The 15,261-nt window shown below is 35.8% G+C and overlaps 3 protein-coding genes across 3 annotated transcripts; all 3 read left to right on the top strand.

Moving 5' to 3' along the window:
* The first annotated feature begins 445 nt into the window (after window positions 1–445).
* On the top strand, window positions 446–1,417 carry LOC141401969 (apolipoprotein D-like). The gene is made up of 3 exons (XM_073982562.1): window positions 446–805; window positions 890–1,071; window positions 1,151–1,417. Exons 1-3 carry the CDS (start codon window positions 537–539, stop codon window positions 1,282–1,284), a joined length of 585 nt encoding a protein of 194 aa, XP_073838663.1. The 5' UTR covers window positions 446–536; the 3' UTR covers window positions 1,285–1,417.
* Window positions 1,418–4,439: 3,022 nt separating this feature from the next.
* LOC141401843 (apolipoprotein D-like) lies at window positions 4,440–5,385 on the top strand. Its single transcript, XM_073982366.1, has 3 exons — window positions 4,440–4,773; window positions 4,858–5,039; window positions 5,119–5,385. The coding sequence occupies exons 1-3, from the start codon at window positions 4,511–4,513 to the stop codon at window positions 5,250–5,252; spliced, it is 579 nt and encodes a 192-aa protein (XP_073838467.1). The 5' UTR covers window positions 4,440–4,510; the 3' UTR covers window positions 5,253–5,385.
* A 3,380-nt stretch (window positions 5,386–8,765) lies between these two features.
* Window positions 8,766–9,742, top strand: LOC141401648 (apolipoprotein D-like). The gene is made up of 3 exons (XM_073981983.1): window positions 8,766–9,125; window positions 9,210–9,391; window positions 9,471–9,742. Exons 1-3 carry the CDS (start codon window positions 8,857–8,859, stop codon window positions 9,602–9,604), a joined length of 585 nt encoding a protein of 194 aa, XP_073838084.1. The 5' UTR covers window positions 8,766–8,856; the 3' UTR covers window positions 9,605–9,742.
* Window positions 9,743–15,261: the final 5,519 nt, after the last annotated feature.

Raw genomic sequence — 15,261 nt, 5'->3', positions numbered from 1 at the left:
AACAAGTTCGGCCCGATCGAACTTAACGACGTCCATATTGCTTTTAAAATAAATTAGGACCTATCTTTTAAAATAATTTAGGACCCATTCACCCGGGGTATAATTCTTACGGTATAGTCTTCTGTCGGCAAATCCTTATATACGTATAGCCCATAGTTTCTTTTGTATTTGGACTTTAGAAAATTTACTCAAAAATTTACCAAAATAAACCAACGCATTTCTTAACAATTTTTCCATTCGATTATAGATAGAAAAAAAATATTGATTGGTAGACACGAGTATGTCAACAATTCTTAGCACCATGGCATTGACATTTGCAGATGATGTTTGTTTACATCACTAACTTTATGATAACAATTAAGATAAAAACAGTTAGAACAAAAGATAAAAAAAATACTACAACAATGCAGCTACTATAAAAGTTCCGAAGAATCATTCAATTGATATCAGTTACATTATTGATTTACAACCAGCTCGGAGTGTCAATTTTAAGTACCAAAAGAGTAAACATCATCTAGACCATACCATCAGCTATCATGGCCATAAACAAAGAAATAATCATTGCAATGACAATGGCATTGATGATCATGTCCAACGTTGCTGTGGGACAAGTTGTATCGTCCAACTGCTGCCCTACTAATGTTGAAGTTGTCTCCTCTTTTGTTGTCTCCAAATATTTGGGTACTTGGTATGAATATGCCAAATATCCTGTATACTTTGAGGGTAATGGCGTTTGTATAACTGCTGAGTATTCATTGCTGGATGATGGAAATGTTGGTGTTAAAAACACTCAAGTAAATGGAACGTAAGTGTAATTTTCTAGGATCCAAACAGCGTCACCAACATTCCATATTAAGAAATTTATATTACCTTTATTTCGTTATTTTAGAACTGGTTCGAGTCAAGATATTGTTGGTACAGCTTCGGTAGTTTCCAATGCTAAGCTGTTGGTGAAATTCCCCGTAACTTCTTCCTTTGAAGTATCCAGTAATTATTGGGTCTTGGATACGGACTATACTTCATACAGTGTTGTCTACTCGTGTCAGGATTTGCCAAGTGGGCAATCATCAAGTAAGTTATTGGAAACCTTTCACTGATGGACACAATAACCATTTCTTGTGTTATTATAATTTTTATTATTGCTTTTCAGCCATTGTTTGGATTCTAACCCGCGAAAGATTGCCATCGGAGAAGACTGTGGAAACAGCATTGGCGGTGCTTAAGAAAAATGGAATTTCTTTGGATCCTTTGACAGTGACAAATCAAGTAGCATGTTGTAATTAAAAAGACATAAAATTGGCTATAGCCTCACAGGACGAATAAGAACGGCACACAATGGACCTGATCTTATGAAGAATAAATTTAAAATAAAATATTTTATTTAAGCAAATAAATAAATAAATTCCTAAAATTTAAACACACATTTTTTTATAATTTTTCAAATGGCAGTATCTGCGACAGTAATGGTCGCTTTGAAAGGAAAAAGGAAATTAATGAATTTGAAGGATTCTTGTTTTAGAGATATTTATACAACATTACTCACATATATTGATTTTATTGTTGTTATAAATTTGTATGGACTGAAAACACATCGAAATACATGTATGTCACTAGAAGCTTCAAATGTCTAATTACAGTTAATTCGTTTAGAGAATGTGATTTAAATCTTTTAAAAACTAAGACCGCTAGGCAAGTTTATACAATATTTTACAGTAAATTTCCAGTCCACAGAAAACTTGAAAAGCCGAATTAAAGCTCAATCGGTGGGCAATGTGGCAAATCAAATTAGGAAAATCAAGATTTTCAGAACTGCGAGGACACAGTGGCACGTGTTAACATATTTCAAATGTGCACAAACTTTGACAATCATAAAGTCGCAGAAGATGAAGTAATACATAGCGGTTACTGAGCTGTACGAAAACTTGGACCGAGGTAGTCCCTAATAGGGTACCTTCCATATAACATTTCAACATTTTTCAACCGATTCGAACCAAATTTTAAATATCGTAATATTTTCCAAACTTATTTTATGTTCGAAGATGGGCCATAACTGTCCATTCCTTCGGGTACCGCCCCCACAAAAGTTCAAAATTTTTCTGTAAAACGGTGTGAACCATAACTCTCGAAGAGAGAAATTGATGTGGTTCAAACGTTGCACATCGTATTATTCCTTCCATATGGACTATATCAGTCCACTCCTTCGGGTATCTCCCACACAAAATTCGGATAATGTGAAATTTAAAAGCTCCTCTTGCATCGTTTTGATTCTTTTTTCAGTAAGTTGTTCTAGCGACCTCATTTACAACGGTACTTTTTCCCGGAGTAAGTCAATACTTCCTGAGATAATGGCCCAAAAGCTCCAAAACCCTGGCGACACATACTTAAATGGCTATTGTGCAAGATAACTCTAAGACTTTTTCAAACATTTCTTTCAAACTTTGTTTAACGTAATTTGGTATGTACTTCGAGTTCTCTATGAATCAGAAGTTTGCTTACTAAAAATTGTTTGTAGACGTCGATGATTTGTTATTGCCCCACATTACGGTACCTACAGATTCCATGTACTTTAAATCAAATTCGCAATTATTGTATATTTTTGTCAGTGGCTGGGGTATATCTCCGTCAGCACAGCTGACTGATACTTTCTTACATGTTTGTTTTACTTTTTCTCATCTTTGAACATTGTAGTTTCAGAATTCGCATTTGATATAGCCCCATATAACGGTAACTCCCGATTTTCAGTATTTTGAAAGTTTAAGCCTCATTATCACACCGAAATGGCTGAAATTTGGTATTTAGTTTTTGTTGTGGGTATAAAACTTTCCTCAGAAATTTTCCGGCATAAGACCACTTCTTCATATAGCCCCCATAAAATGGTACCTCCCGATTTTCGGTATTTTGAAGAGTGTGGCCTCAATATTCCACCGTAATAGCAGAAATTTGGTATTTAGTTGGGGGTATAAAACTTTCCACCTGAAATTTGTAGGTATAGGTCTACGCCTTCATATAGCCGCCATAGAACGGTGCATCCAGATTTTAGGTATTTTGAAGGTTATTTGTTACTTTGTCTTCATTTGATTTATTAAACTTTCCATATGAAATTTGTCGTCATAGGTCCACGCCTTCATATAGCCCCCATAGAACGGTACATCCCGAATTCGGTTTTTTGAAAGTTGAGACCACAGTAACATACCGAAATGGCTGGTATTTGGTAAGGAGGTTTCCTTGGTATAGGTCCACGCCTTCATATAGCCCCATAGAACGGTACCTACCGATTTTCGTTATTTTGATGGTGGCTTCAATCTTCCACCGAAATGACTGAAGTTTGGTATTAAGTTTTTATTGGTGGTATAACACATTCGCCCAAAAATTTGTCGTTACAGGTAGACTTCTTAAAATAGCACCCATACCTCCCGGTACCTATCGATTTTCGGTATTTTGAAGGTTGTGGCTACAACAACACAACGAAGTGCCTGAAATTTGGTATTTGGTCTACGTTGGATGTAAAAACATTTCCGATTGAAATTCGTCGGTATAGGTTCACGTTTCGATATAGTCCCCATAGAACGGTACCTCCCGATTTTTGTAATTCTGAAGTTTGTGACGTAAATAGTACACCGAAGTGACTAAAATTTGTTATTTAGTCTTCCACGGGGTAATTAAAATTTTCCAGAAAAGAATTATCAGTATATGTTTACGTCTTCCTATATCCACATCTTCCGTATATTGAAGGTTTTAGCCACATTATCCTACCGAAATATCGGAAATTTGATATTTTGTTATCTTCTTTGATTCTAAAAACTTTCCGTCAGAAATTTGTCGGTATATATCGACGATTTGAAATAGCCCTTATAGAACAGTATCTCCAGAATTTCGGTAGTTTTAAGGTTAGCCACATTGTTTTACCGAAATTGCTGAAATTTGGTATTTAGTCTTCTCCATATACGAAAGGAACAAATTGTTCCTTTTTTACTTTAATACAACTCGTGGTGGACGGTATAACAAACTCGGTCCGGCCGAACGATTGTTTTAAAATAAATTAGGACCCATCTTTTAAAACAACTTAGGACCCATTCACCTGGGGTATAATTCTGTCGGCAAAGCCTTTTTCTACATGTAACCAATATTTTCTTTCGTATTTGAACTTAACTATACAAAATTTACTCAAAAATTTACCAAACTAAACCAACGCATTTCTTAATAAGTTTTCCATTCGATTATAGATAGAAAGAAATACTGATTGGTAGGCACGAGTATGTCAACAATTCTTAGCACCATGGCATTGAAATTTGCAGATGATGTTTGTTTACATCACTAACTTTATGATAACAATTACGATAAAAACAGTTAGAACAAAAGATAAACAAATGATACCCCAACAATGCAGCTACTATAAAAGTTCCGAAGAATCATTCAATTGATATCAGTTACATTATTGATTCACAACCAGCTCAGAGTGCCAATTTTAAGTACCGAAAAAGTAAACATCATCTAGACCAAACCATCTATCATGGCTATAAACAAAGAAACAATCATCACAATGACAATGTTGATCTTGTCCAACGTTGTTGTGGGACAAGTTGTGTCGCCCAACTGCTGCCCTACTAATGTTGAAGTTTTACCATCATTTGATGTCTCCAAATATTTGGGTACTTGGTATGAATATGCCAAATATCCTGTATATTTTGAGGGTAATGGCGTTTGTATAACAGCTGAGTATTCATTGCTGGATGATGGAAATGTTGGTGTTAAAAACACTCAAGTAAATGGAACGTAAGTGTAATTTTCTAGGATCCAAACAGTGTCACCAACATTCTATATCAGGAAATTGATATTAACTTTACTTCGTTATTTTAGAACTGGTTCGAGTCAAGATATTGTTGGTACAGCTTCTGTAGTTTCCAATGCTAAGCTGTTGGTGAAATTCCCCGTAACTTCTTCCTTTGAAGTATCTAGTAATTATTGGGTCTTGGATACGGACTATACTTCATACAGTGTTGTCTACTCGTGTCAAAACTTGCCAAGTGGTCAATCATCAAGTAAGTTATTGGAAACCTTTCACTGGTGGACCCAATAACCATTTCTTGTGTTATTATAATTTTTATTATTATTTTTCAGCCATTGTTTGGATTCTAACCCGCGAAAGATTGCCATCGGAGAAGACTGTGGAGTCAGCATTGGCGGTGCTTAAGAAAAATGGAATTTCTTTGGATCCTTTGACAGTGACAAATCAAGTAGCATGTTGTAATTAGAAAAACATGAAATTGGCTATACCCTCGCAGGACGAATAAGAACCGCATGCAATGAACCTGATCTTATGAAGAATAAATTTAAAATAAAATATTTTATTTAAGCAAATAAATAAATAAATTTCTAAAATTTAAATACACAATTTGTTATAATTTTCAAATAGCAGTATCTGCGAGAGTAATGGTCGCGTTGAAAGGAAATTAAAAGGGTTAATGAATTTTAAGGATACTTGTTTTAGAGATATTGTTGTTATAAATTTGTATTGACTGAAAACACATCGAAACACATGAATGTCACAAGAAGCTTTAAATGTCTAATTACAGCTAATTCGTTTGGAGAATGTGATTTAAATCTCTTAAAAACAAAGACCACCAGGCAAGGTTATACAATATTTTGGAGTAAATTTCCAACCCACAGAAAACTTGAAAAGCCGAATTAAAGCTCAATCGATCGGCAATGTGGCAAATGGGGCCTACAGTTTTATCTATATTTTAGGAAAATCGAGATTTTCCGAACTTCGAGGACAAAGTGGCACGTGTTAGAATATATCAATTGTGCAAAAACATTGACAATCATAAAATCGAACAAGATGAAGTAACCGCTATGTATGAGCTGTACGAAAACTTGGGCCGAGGTAGTCCCTATTCGAACTTAAACTAAAGAAGAAATATAAGGCGGTGCAAATTTTCGGTTCCACACAAAATTCCAACTTTTTTTGCACAAGTGCGTCTGGGATCATTATACCCTAAGCCTTTAGGATATACACATTGGTACGACCAAAAATTTGCCTCAGCGAAATAACGGTTTTAGACCCAATTTTGTTTGGACGAAATTTGTTTTTGAGACAATTTGGAGTCGTTTTAGACATGTCCGTCCGTCTGTCTAGCAGGTGCGCATGATAACTATCGAACGATCAACCGATTCGAACCGAATTTTAAGTATCGTAATATTTTGTCCAAACTTATTTTATGTTCGTAGATGGGCCATATCTGTCCATTCCTGTGAAAATGGTGTGAACTATAACTCTCGAAGAGAGCAATTGATGTGGTTCAAACGTTGCATATCGTATTATTGCTTCCATATATAGAGCGGGTTCGAATATGGACTATATCGGTCCACTCTTTCGGGAACTTCCCACACAAAATTTGGATAAAGTGAAGCTTAAGAGCTCCTCTTGGATCGTTTTGAAATTGTTTCAGTAAGTTGTCCTTGCGGCTCCTTTTACGACGGTACAGTTTTTACAATTAATTCTCGCAGGGAATTTCTGATTGGTGCAGACTTTGCATATCGTATTAGCCACCTCATTTTCAACGGTACATTTTTTCCGGAGTAAGTCAATACTTCATGAGATAATGGTCCAAAAGCTCCAAAACCCCGGCGACTCATACTAAAATGGCTATTGCGCAAGATAACTCTAAAACTTTTTCAAACATTTCTTTCAAACTTTGTTTAACGTAATTTGGTATGTACTTCGAGTTCTCTGTGAATCAGAACTTTGCTTACTAAAAATTGTTTGCATACGTCGATCATTTGTTATTGCCTCACATTACGGTACCTACAGATTCCACGTATTTTAAATCAAATTCTTGATTATTGTATTTTTTTTGTCAGTGGCTGAGGGTATATCTCCGTCAGCACAGCTGACTGATACTTTCTTACCTGTTCTTTTTTTTAATTTTTCTTATCTATGTATGAACATTGTAGTTTCAGAATTCGGTGTAAGCACTTTCCATTTAAAGTTGGTCCAGGGGCTCTGTGACATTTAAGTGTGTTTTCCTTTATAGTTTTGATATAGCCCCATAGAACGGTACCTCCCGATTTTCGGTATTTTGAAATTTTAAGCCTCATTATCACACCGAAACGGCTGAAATTTGGTGTTTAGTCTTATTTGGGGGTATACAGCCTTCCTCAGAAATTTTCCGGTATAGGTCCACTTCTTCATATAGCCCCCATAGAACGGTATCTCCCGATTTTCGGTATTTTGAAAGTTGTGGCATCAATATTCCACCGAATGGCTGACATTTGGTATTTAGTCTTCATTGGTGGTATAACACATTCGTCCAGAAGTTTGTCGGTACAGGTCCACGCCTTCATATAGCCCCCATAACACGGCACCTTCCGAATTCGGTTTTTTGAAGGTTGTGACCACAATAGCCCACTGAAATGGCTGAAATTTAGTATTTAGGCTTCCTTGGTATGGATACACGTCTTCATATAGCCCCCATACAACGGTACCTGCTGAAATTTGGTATTTAGTTTTCTTTGTTGTTATAAAATATAAAATAAAATATTCCTCCGGAAATTTGTCGGTACATGCCCACTTCTTTCTATAGCCCCCGTAGAACGGTACCTCCCGATTTTCGGTATTTTGAAAGTTGTGGCTTTAATATTCCACCGAATGGCTGAAATTTGGTATTTAGTCTTCATTGGTGGTATAACACATTCGTCCAAAAATTTGTCGGTACACTTCTTTATATAGCACCCATACTCCCGGTATCTCCCGATTTTCGGAATGGCTGAAATTTGGTATTTAGTCTACGTTGAATGTAAAAACTTTTTCGATTGAAATTCGTCGGTATAGGTTCACGTTTCGATATAGTCCCCATAGAACGGTGCCTCCCGATTTTCGTAATTCTGAAGGTTGTGACGTAAACAGTCCACCGAAGTGATTTAAATTTGTTATTTAGTCTTCCATGGGGTAATACAATTTTCCAGAAAAGAATTATCAGTATAGGTTCACTTCTTTCTATATGCGCCTTAGACATCTCGATTTTCCGTACATCTCGATTTTCCGTATCTTGAAGTTTTGAGCCACATTATCTTACCGAAATATCGGAAATTTGATATTTTGTCTTCTTCTTTGAGTCTGAAAACTTTCCACCAGAAATTTGTCGGTATAGATCGACGTTTTGAAATAGCCCCCATAGAGCAGTATCTCCAGAATTTCGGTAGTTTTAAGGTTAGCCACATTGTTTTACCGAAATTGCTGAAATTTGGTATTTAGTCTTCTTCATAAACGAAAGGAACAAATTGTTCCTTTTTACTTTAATGCAACTCGTGGTGGAGGGTATAACAAGTTCGGCCCGATCGAACTTAACGACGTCCATATTGGTTTTAAAATAAATTAGGACCTATCTTTTAAAATAACTTTGGACCCATTCACCCGGGGTATAATTCTGTCGGCATAGTCTTCCGTCGGCAAAGCCTTTTATACATATAGCTAGCCCATATTTTCCTTCGTATTTGGATTTTAGAAAATTTACTCAAAAATTTACCAAAATAAACCAACGCATTTTTTAACAATTTTTCAATTCCATTATAGATAGAAAGAAACACTGATTGGCAGGCACGAGTATGTTAACAATTCTTAGCACCATGGCATTGAAAGTTGCAGATGATGTTTGTTTACATCACTAACTTTATGATAACAATTAAGATAAAACAGTTAAAACAAAAGATAAACAAAATACCCCAACAATGCAGCTACTATAAAAGTTCCGAAGAATCATTCAATTGATATCAGTTACATTATTGATTCACAACCAGCTCAGAGTGTCAATTTTAAGTACCGAAAAAGTAAACATCATCTAGACCAAACCATCTATCATGGCTATAAACAAAGAAACAATCATCACCATGACAATGGCATTGATGATCATGTCCAACGTTGTTGTGGGACAAGTTGTATCGTCCAACTGCTGTCCTACTAATGTTGAAGTTTTCCCCTCATTTGATGTCTCCAAATATTTGGGTACTTGGTATGAATATGCCAAATATCCTGTATATTTTGAGGGTAATGGCGTTTGTATAACAGCTGAGTATTCATTGCTGGATGATGGAAATGTTGGTGTTAAAAACACTCAAGTAAATGGAACGTAAGTGTAATTTTCTAGGATCCAAACAGCGTCACCAACATTCTATATCAGGAAATTTATATTAACATGGTTTCGTTATTTTAGAACTGGTTCGAGTCAAGATATTGTTGGTACAGCTTCTGTAGTTTCCAATGGTAAGCTGTTGGTGAAATTCCCCGTAACTTCTTCCTTTGAAGTATCTAGTAATTATTGGGTCTTGGATACGGACTATACTTCATACAGTGTTGTCTACTCGTGTCAGGACTTGCCAAGTGGTCAGTCATCAAGTAAGTTATTGGAAACCTAATCACTAATGGCAACAATAACCATTTCTTGTGTTATTATAATTTTATTATTGCTTTTCAGCAATTGTTTGGATTCTAACCCGCGAAAGATTGCCATCGGAAAAGACTGTGGAGACAGCATTGGCGGTGCTTAAGAAAAATGGAATTTCTTTGGATCCTTTGACAGTGACAAATCAAGTAGCATGTTGTAATTAAAAAGACATGAAATTGGCTGTACCCTCGCAGGACGAATAAGAACCGCACGCAATGGACCTGATCTTATGAAGAATGAATTTAAAATAAAATATTTTATTTAAGCAAATAAATAAATAAATTTCTAAAATTTAAACACAATTTGTTATAATTTTTCAAATGGCAATATATTCGACAGTAATGGTCGCTTTGAAAGAAAATTAAAAAGGTTAATGAATTTTAAGGATTCTTTAATTAATTCTCTTTCGAGTTGAGCTTATTAGACCTATTATATAGATTGAAAAATTAGGAGTCTACCGAAGTCCCACGCATTCAACCATTACGCTACGTTTCATGGGTGGTTAAGCCGATCTTCAGGCGTATTGAATGTTGTTTTTGTGACAGACGAAAGCAAAGCTTGGGAACTAGTATATATATCGCACTTCATTAGATAAAAGCATATGCGAAATTATGTCAGTTAATTGAAACTTCAAACTTTTCCTATAGTCCTGCTTGGTGATCCCATTTTTCAATGTTCACAAATACTATGGTAAGTTTTATTCCTACGTCATTAGTAATTGCTCTCCTATATCAGAAGATGTTTGATCATCAATTATTGTCTAAAGTTTTGACAAGTTGATGGTGGCTCAGAACGCTAAGACGCCGGCAACCTTGACACTCAGTTGTCGGAGATCCAGGTTCGAATCCCAGCCTGGCTCATGCTGAAATTATTTTTATTATTATTTTATTATTTTTTATTTTTGCCTTATTAAGGCAAAGGTCATTTACAGTGATATTTAAATAATTCCCTTTCGAGTTGAGCTTATTATACCTATTATATACATTGAAAAATTAGGAATCTACCGAAGTCCCACGCATTCAACCATTACGCTACGTTTCTTGGATTCTTGTTTTGGAGATATTTGTACAGCATTAGTGACATATATTGATTCTATTGTTGTTATATGTATGTACTAGCAAAATGCCCGCTACTTCGTATGCGGAAAAGAAATAATATTCAAATAAACATTTAATATGGTGAACACTGAACATTTTTATGTACTTATAGCTATTTAAATTGATATTTAATTTCTTTCAAGTACTGTTCGTGCATGTTTTGTTCGAATCTAAAAAAAAGACCTCTACACTTCAACAGCGACCTACATTTTAAATTTCAGTCCGAATTTTGGAATTTGTGATATCAAAATGTAGAAAACCGATCGATTCCCCGGTCAGGCAACATCAAATTTTCGACGGTTGCAAAATACCCCTCAGTGATGTTGGCGACATTTACTGAGTATTTCAGTCATGTAAAACTTCTCTACAAATGGTGTCGGAAGGCACGCCGTTCGGACTCGGCGATAATCAGTACGTCCCATATCATTGATCTTATATGAATCGGGGTGCACTCATTGATATGAGAGAAGTCTCCCTTGTCCCGTCTGGGATGTTTGTGAAACAATTATTACATTATTTAGAAACCGAATTCGTGTTAACATAGAAACAATAGAACATTATTCAGTACAATTTTTAGAATCCAGAACCTTAGCTCATTAGCTTGTTACAGTTTTAGCTCTACTTGTTCACTCAATGTCAATAGTAATACATGTGGAAACCTTTCATACATTTAAAGGTGGATTGTAATAAACATTCTGATCCAATCTCAACAGTGATCCTCACAACAAATTTCAATTATCGATTCACCCAATACTAGTGCTTCAATATTTAGTATTACTTAATACTCCTAGTACATTTATTGTACGACCACTTCTAAAAATGAACCTGTCAAATAGATAACATACCTATTCCTTAGCACACACTAATTATAATAATTATATTATTCCAGCTTCATTGCTACACCAACGTCAAATTTAATACCATTGTGTATTTCTCAATAAGTCAGCCAGCCCTAAGCCTAATTTCAGAATTTGTATGCATTTAAAAAAAAATTCTTATCTAAACACCAACACCATCCCTCAACAACAATTCGAAACTCCACTTTATCCCTTCAACGCCAAACTGGTACCAAATTCAGTACCTATAATATCCAAAACATAATCCCAACCGCAATTTAGTATTTTTCGTATACATAAGTACGTACACATAATATCGAATTTCACAATTTCAACTCTACTAATTTACACAATAACAGTTTGAACCAAATTCGGTGCCATTTTGTAATTTTGTAAGTATATCCACATCCATATCTCAACCCTACACATCAAGAGGGTCTATAATACCAAATTTCCGAATTCCATCTCTATTCATAATACCATTAACACTTTTCGTATGAAAGTACGAATTTCAATAACTATCTCCAACAGTAATTCCAAATTTCAGGATACTACCCTATCTGCCCACCTAAAATTAAATTGTACGAAATTAAGTACCATTTAGTACTTTTCGTAACCATAATTACGAACTTCTAAAACTATCTCAGTCCTACACTCCAACAGTAATCTAAAATTCAGGATTCCAGCTCTGTCCGTTCACCCAAATATAAATTGTACCAATTTAGTACCACTTGGTACATTCCGTGCCCATAAGTACGAATTTCCAAAACTTCCTTAACCCTACACTCCAACAATAACCTTAACTCGAAATTCCAGGATTCCTGCTCTATCCGTTCACCCAAATATAGATTGTACTAAATTAAGTGCCATTTAGTACATTCCATACCCATAAGTACGAATTTCCAAAACTACCTCAATCCTACACTCCATAAGTAATCTTAATTATAAATTTCAGGATTCCAGCTCTATCTGTTTACCCAAATCTAAAATGTACAAAACTTAGTACCATTTAGTACTTTCCGTACCCATAAGTACGAACATCCGAAACTACCTCAATCCTACACTCCATAAGTAATCATAATTCCAAATTTCAAGATTCCAGCTCTATCGGTCCACGTAAATTTCAATTGTACCAAATTTAGTACTTTCCGTACACATAAGTACGAATTTCCAAGACTAACTCAATTCTACAGTCCAACAGTAATCTTAATTCCAAATTTCAGGATTCCAGCTCTATTCGTTCACCCAAATCTAAAGTACACCAAAGTTAGTACCATTTAGTACTTTCCGTACCCATAAGTACGAATTTCCAAAACTACCTCAATCTTACACCCCATAAGTAACTTTAATTATAAATTTCAGGATTCCAGCTCTATCTGTTCACCCAAATCCAAATTGTACCAAATTTAGTACATTTAGTACCTTCCGTACCCATAAGTATGAATTTCCAAAACTACCTCAACCCTTCACTCCATCAGTAACCTTAATTCCAGATTTCAGGATTCCAGCTCTATCCGTGCGCCCAAATCCAAATTGAGTACCATTTAGTACTTTCGTACAAATTTCCACAACTTGTTCAATCCTACAGGCCAATAGAAATCTTAATTCAATATTTCAAGATTCCAGCTCTGTCCGTTTACCTAAATTTAAATTGTTCCAAATTTAGTACCATTGTACCAAATTTAGTATTTTCCGTACCCATAGGTACGAATTTCCAAGATTAACTCAATCCTACAGTCCAACAGTAATCTTGATTCCAAATTACAGGATTCCACCTATATCCATTCACTCAAATCCAAATTGTACCAAATTCACGCCCGTTTAGTACTTTTCGTACGAATAAGTACAAATTTTCAAAACTACCTCAATCCTATACTCTAACAGTAATAATAATTTAAAATTTCAGGATTCCACCTCTATCCATTCACCCAAATCCAAATTGTACCAAATTTAGTACTTTTCGTACACATAAGTACGAATTTCCAAAAATAACCCTCATATCTCAATCCTACTCTTCAATAGTAGTCTTAATTTTAAAATTCAAGTTTCCAGCTTTATCCGTTCACTCAAATCCAAATTGTACTATATTTAGTACACTTTAGTACTTTTCGTACACATGAGAACGAATTTCCTTTCATAAACACCACCTCCCATCCTTTATTTCCATACCAAATTTCAAGATTCTAGCTATAGCCGTTCAAAATATACAACTGGTACTAAATTTTATAACTTTTAGTACTTTTCGTACACTTCTAGGTCGAAATTCCAAAAACCCTTTGGTACATCTTTCTAACTCTCCACCAGTGGCCCTCATCCCAAATTTCAGAATTCTAGCTTTTCCCGTTTGCCTAATACAAAGGGTACCATATTTAGTACCATTTTGTACTTTTCGTACCCTTCCAGTTCGAATTTCCAAAAACCGAGCCTTATCTCACGCCTACATACCAACACCAACCTACACTCAAAATTTCAAGCTTCTAGCTTCATCCGTTTCGTCTTGGCATTGATTATAAGGCGGTCAGCCACACAAATGAGACAATTTTTAATACATTTTAGTGCTTTTCGCATCCTTCTAGGACGAATTTCCAAAAACCCAGCCTTATCGAGCACCTTCGCCCCAAGATTAACCCTCACACAAAATTTCAAGATTCTAGCTTCAGCCGTTTCGTCTGAGCGTTGATTATTAATCAGTTCTTTTCGCACCCTTCTAGAACAAATTTCCAAAAACCCAGCCTTATCGGGCACCTTCGCCACAAGTCTAACTATCACCCAAATTTTCAAGATTCTAACTTCAGCCGTTTCGTCTGAGCGTTGATTATTAATCAATCAGCCACACAAATGTTACCATTTTTAGTACATTTTAGTGCTTTTCGCACCCTTGTAGGACAAATTTCCAAAAACCCAGTTAGCCGCAAGACTAACACTCACACAAAATTTCAGGTTTCTAGCTTCAGCCGTTTCGTCTGGGCATTGATTATTAGGCGGTCAGCCACACAAATTTGACAATTTTTAGTACATTTTAGTGCTTTTCGCACCCTTGCAGGACGAATTTCCAAAAACCCAGCCTTATCGAGCACCTTCGCCCCAAAACTAACCCTCACACAAAATTTCAGGTTTCCAGCTTCAGCCGTTTCGTCTGGGCGTTGATTATTAGGCGGTCAGCCACACAAATTTGAAAATTTTGAGTTCATTTTAGTGCTTTTCGCACCCTTGTAGGACGAATTTCCAAAAACCCAGCCTTATCGAGCACCTTCGCCCCAAGACTAATCCTCACCCAAAATTTGGGAATTCTAGCTTCAGCCGTTTCGTCTGGTCGTTGATTCTTAGTCGGCCCCCCACACAAATGGTACCACTTTTAGTACATTTTAGTACTTTTCGTACCCTTCTAGGACGAATTTCCAAAAACCCAGCCTTATCGAGCACCTTCGCCCCAAGACTAATCCTCACACAAAATTTGGGGATTCTAGCTTCAGCCGTTTCGTCTGGGCGTTGTAGATCTGTCAGTCATCACTTTACTCTTTTATATATATAGATAGATTGATTGAAAACACATCGAAACACATGAATGTCTCGAGAGCTCCAAATGCCTATTTACATCTAATGTGATTTAAATTTCTTAAAAACTAAGACCGCTAGGCAAGGTTATACAATATTTTACAGTAAATTTCCAGTCCACAGAAAACTTGAAAAGCCGAATTAAAGCTCAATCGGTGGAAAATGGGGGCTACATAACACACGGTGTGCCTTAACTAACGTTAAATGAAAGGTGCTTACACTTGGGAAGTTTTTGCGGATTCTGAAACTATTTATGGTTTATGGTTTTATTTTTACGGTTTTTTTTCGGTTTTCACGATTTTCCTTGGAAACCGCAAGGTCTATCGTAATGGG

The sequence above is a fragment of the Musca autumnalis genome, unplaced genomic scaffold (genome assembly GCF_047663935.1).
Source record: "Musca autumnalis isolate F117 unplaced genomic scaffold, ASM4766393v1 scaffold_4, whole genome shotgun sequence".
NCBI lineage: Eukaryota > Metazoa > Arthropoda > Insecta > Diptera > Muscidae > Musca > Musca autumnalis.
This window is presented reverse-complemented; position numbering and strand designations above follow the sequence as displayed.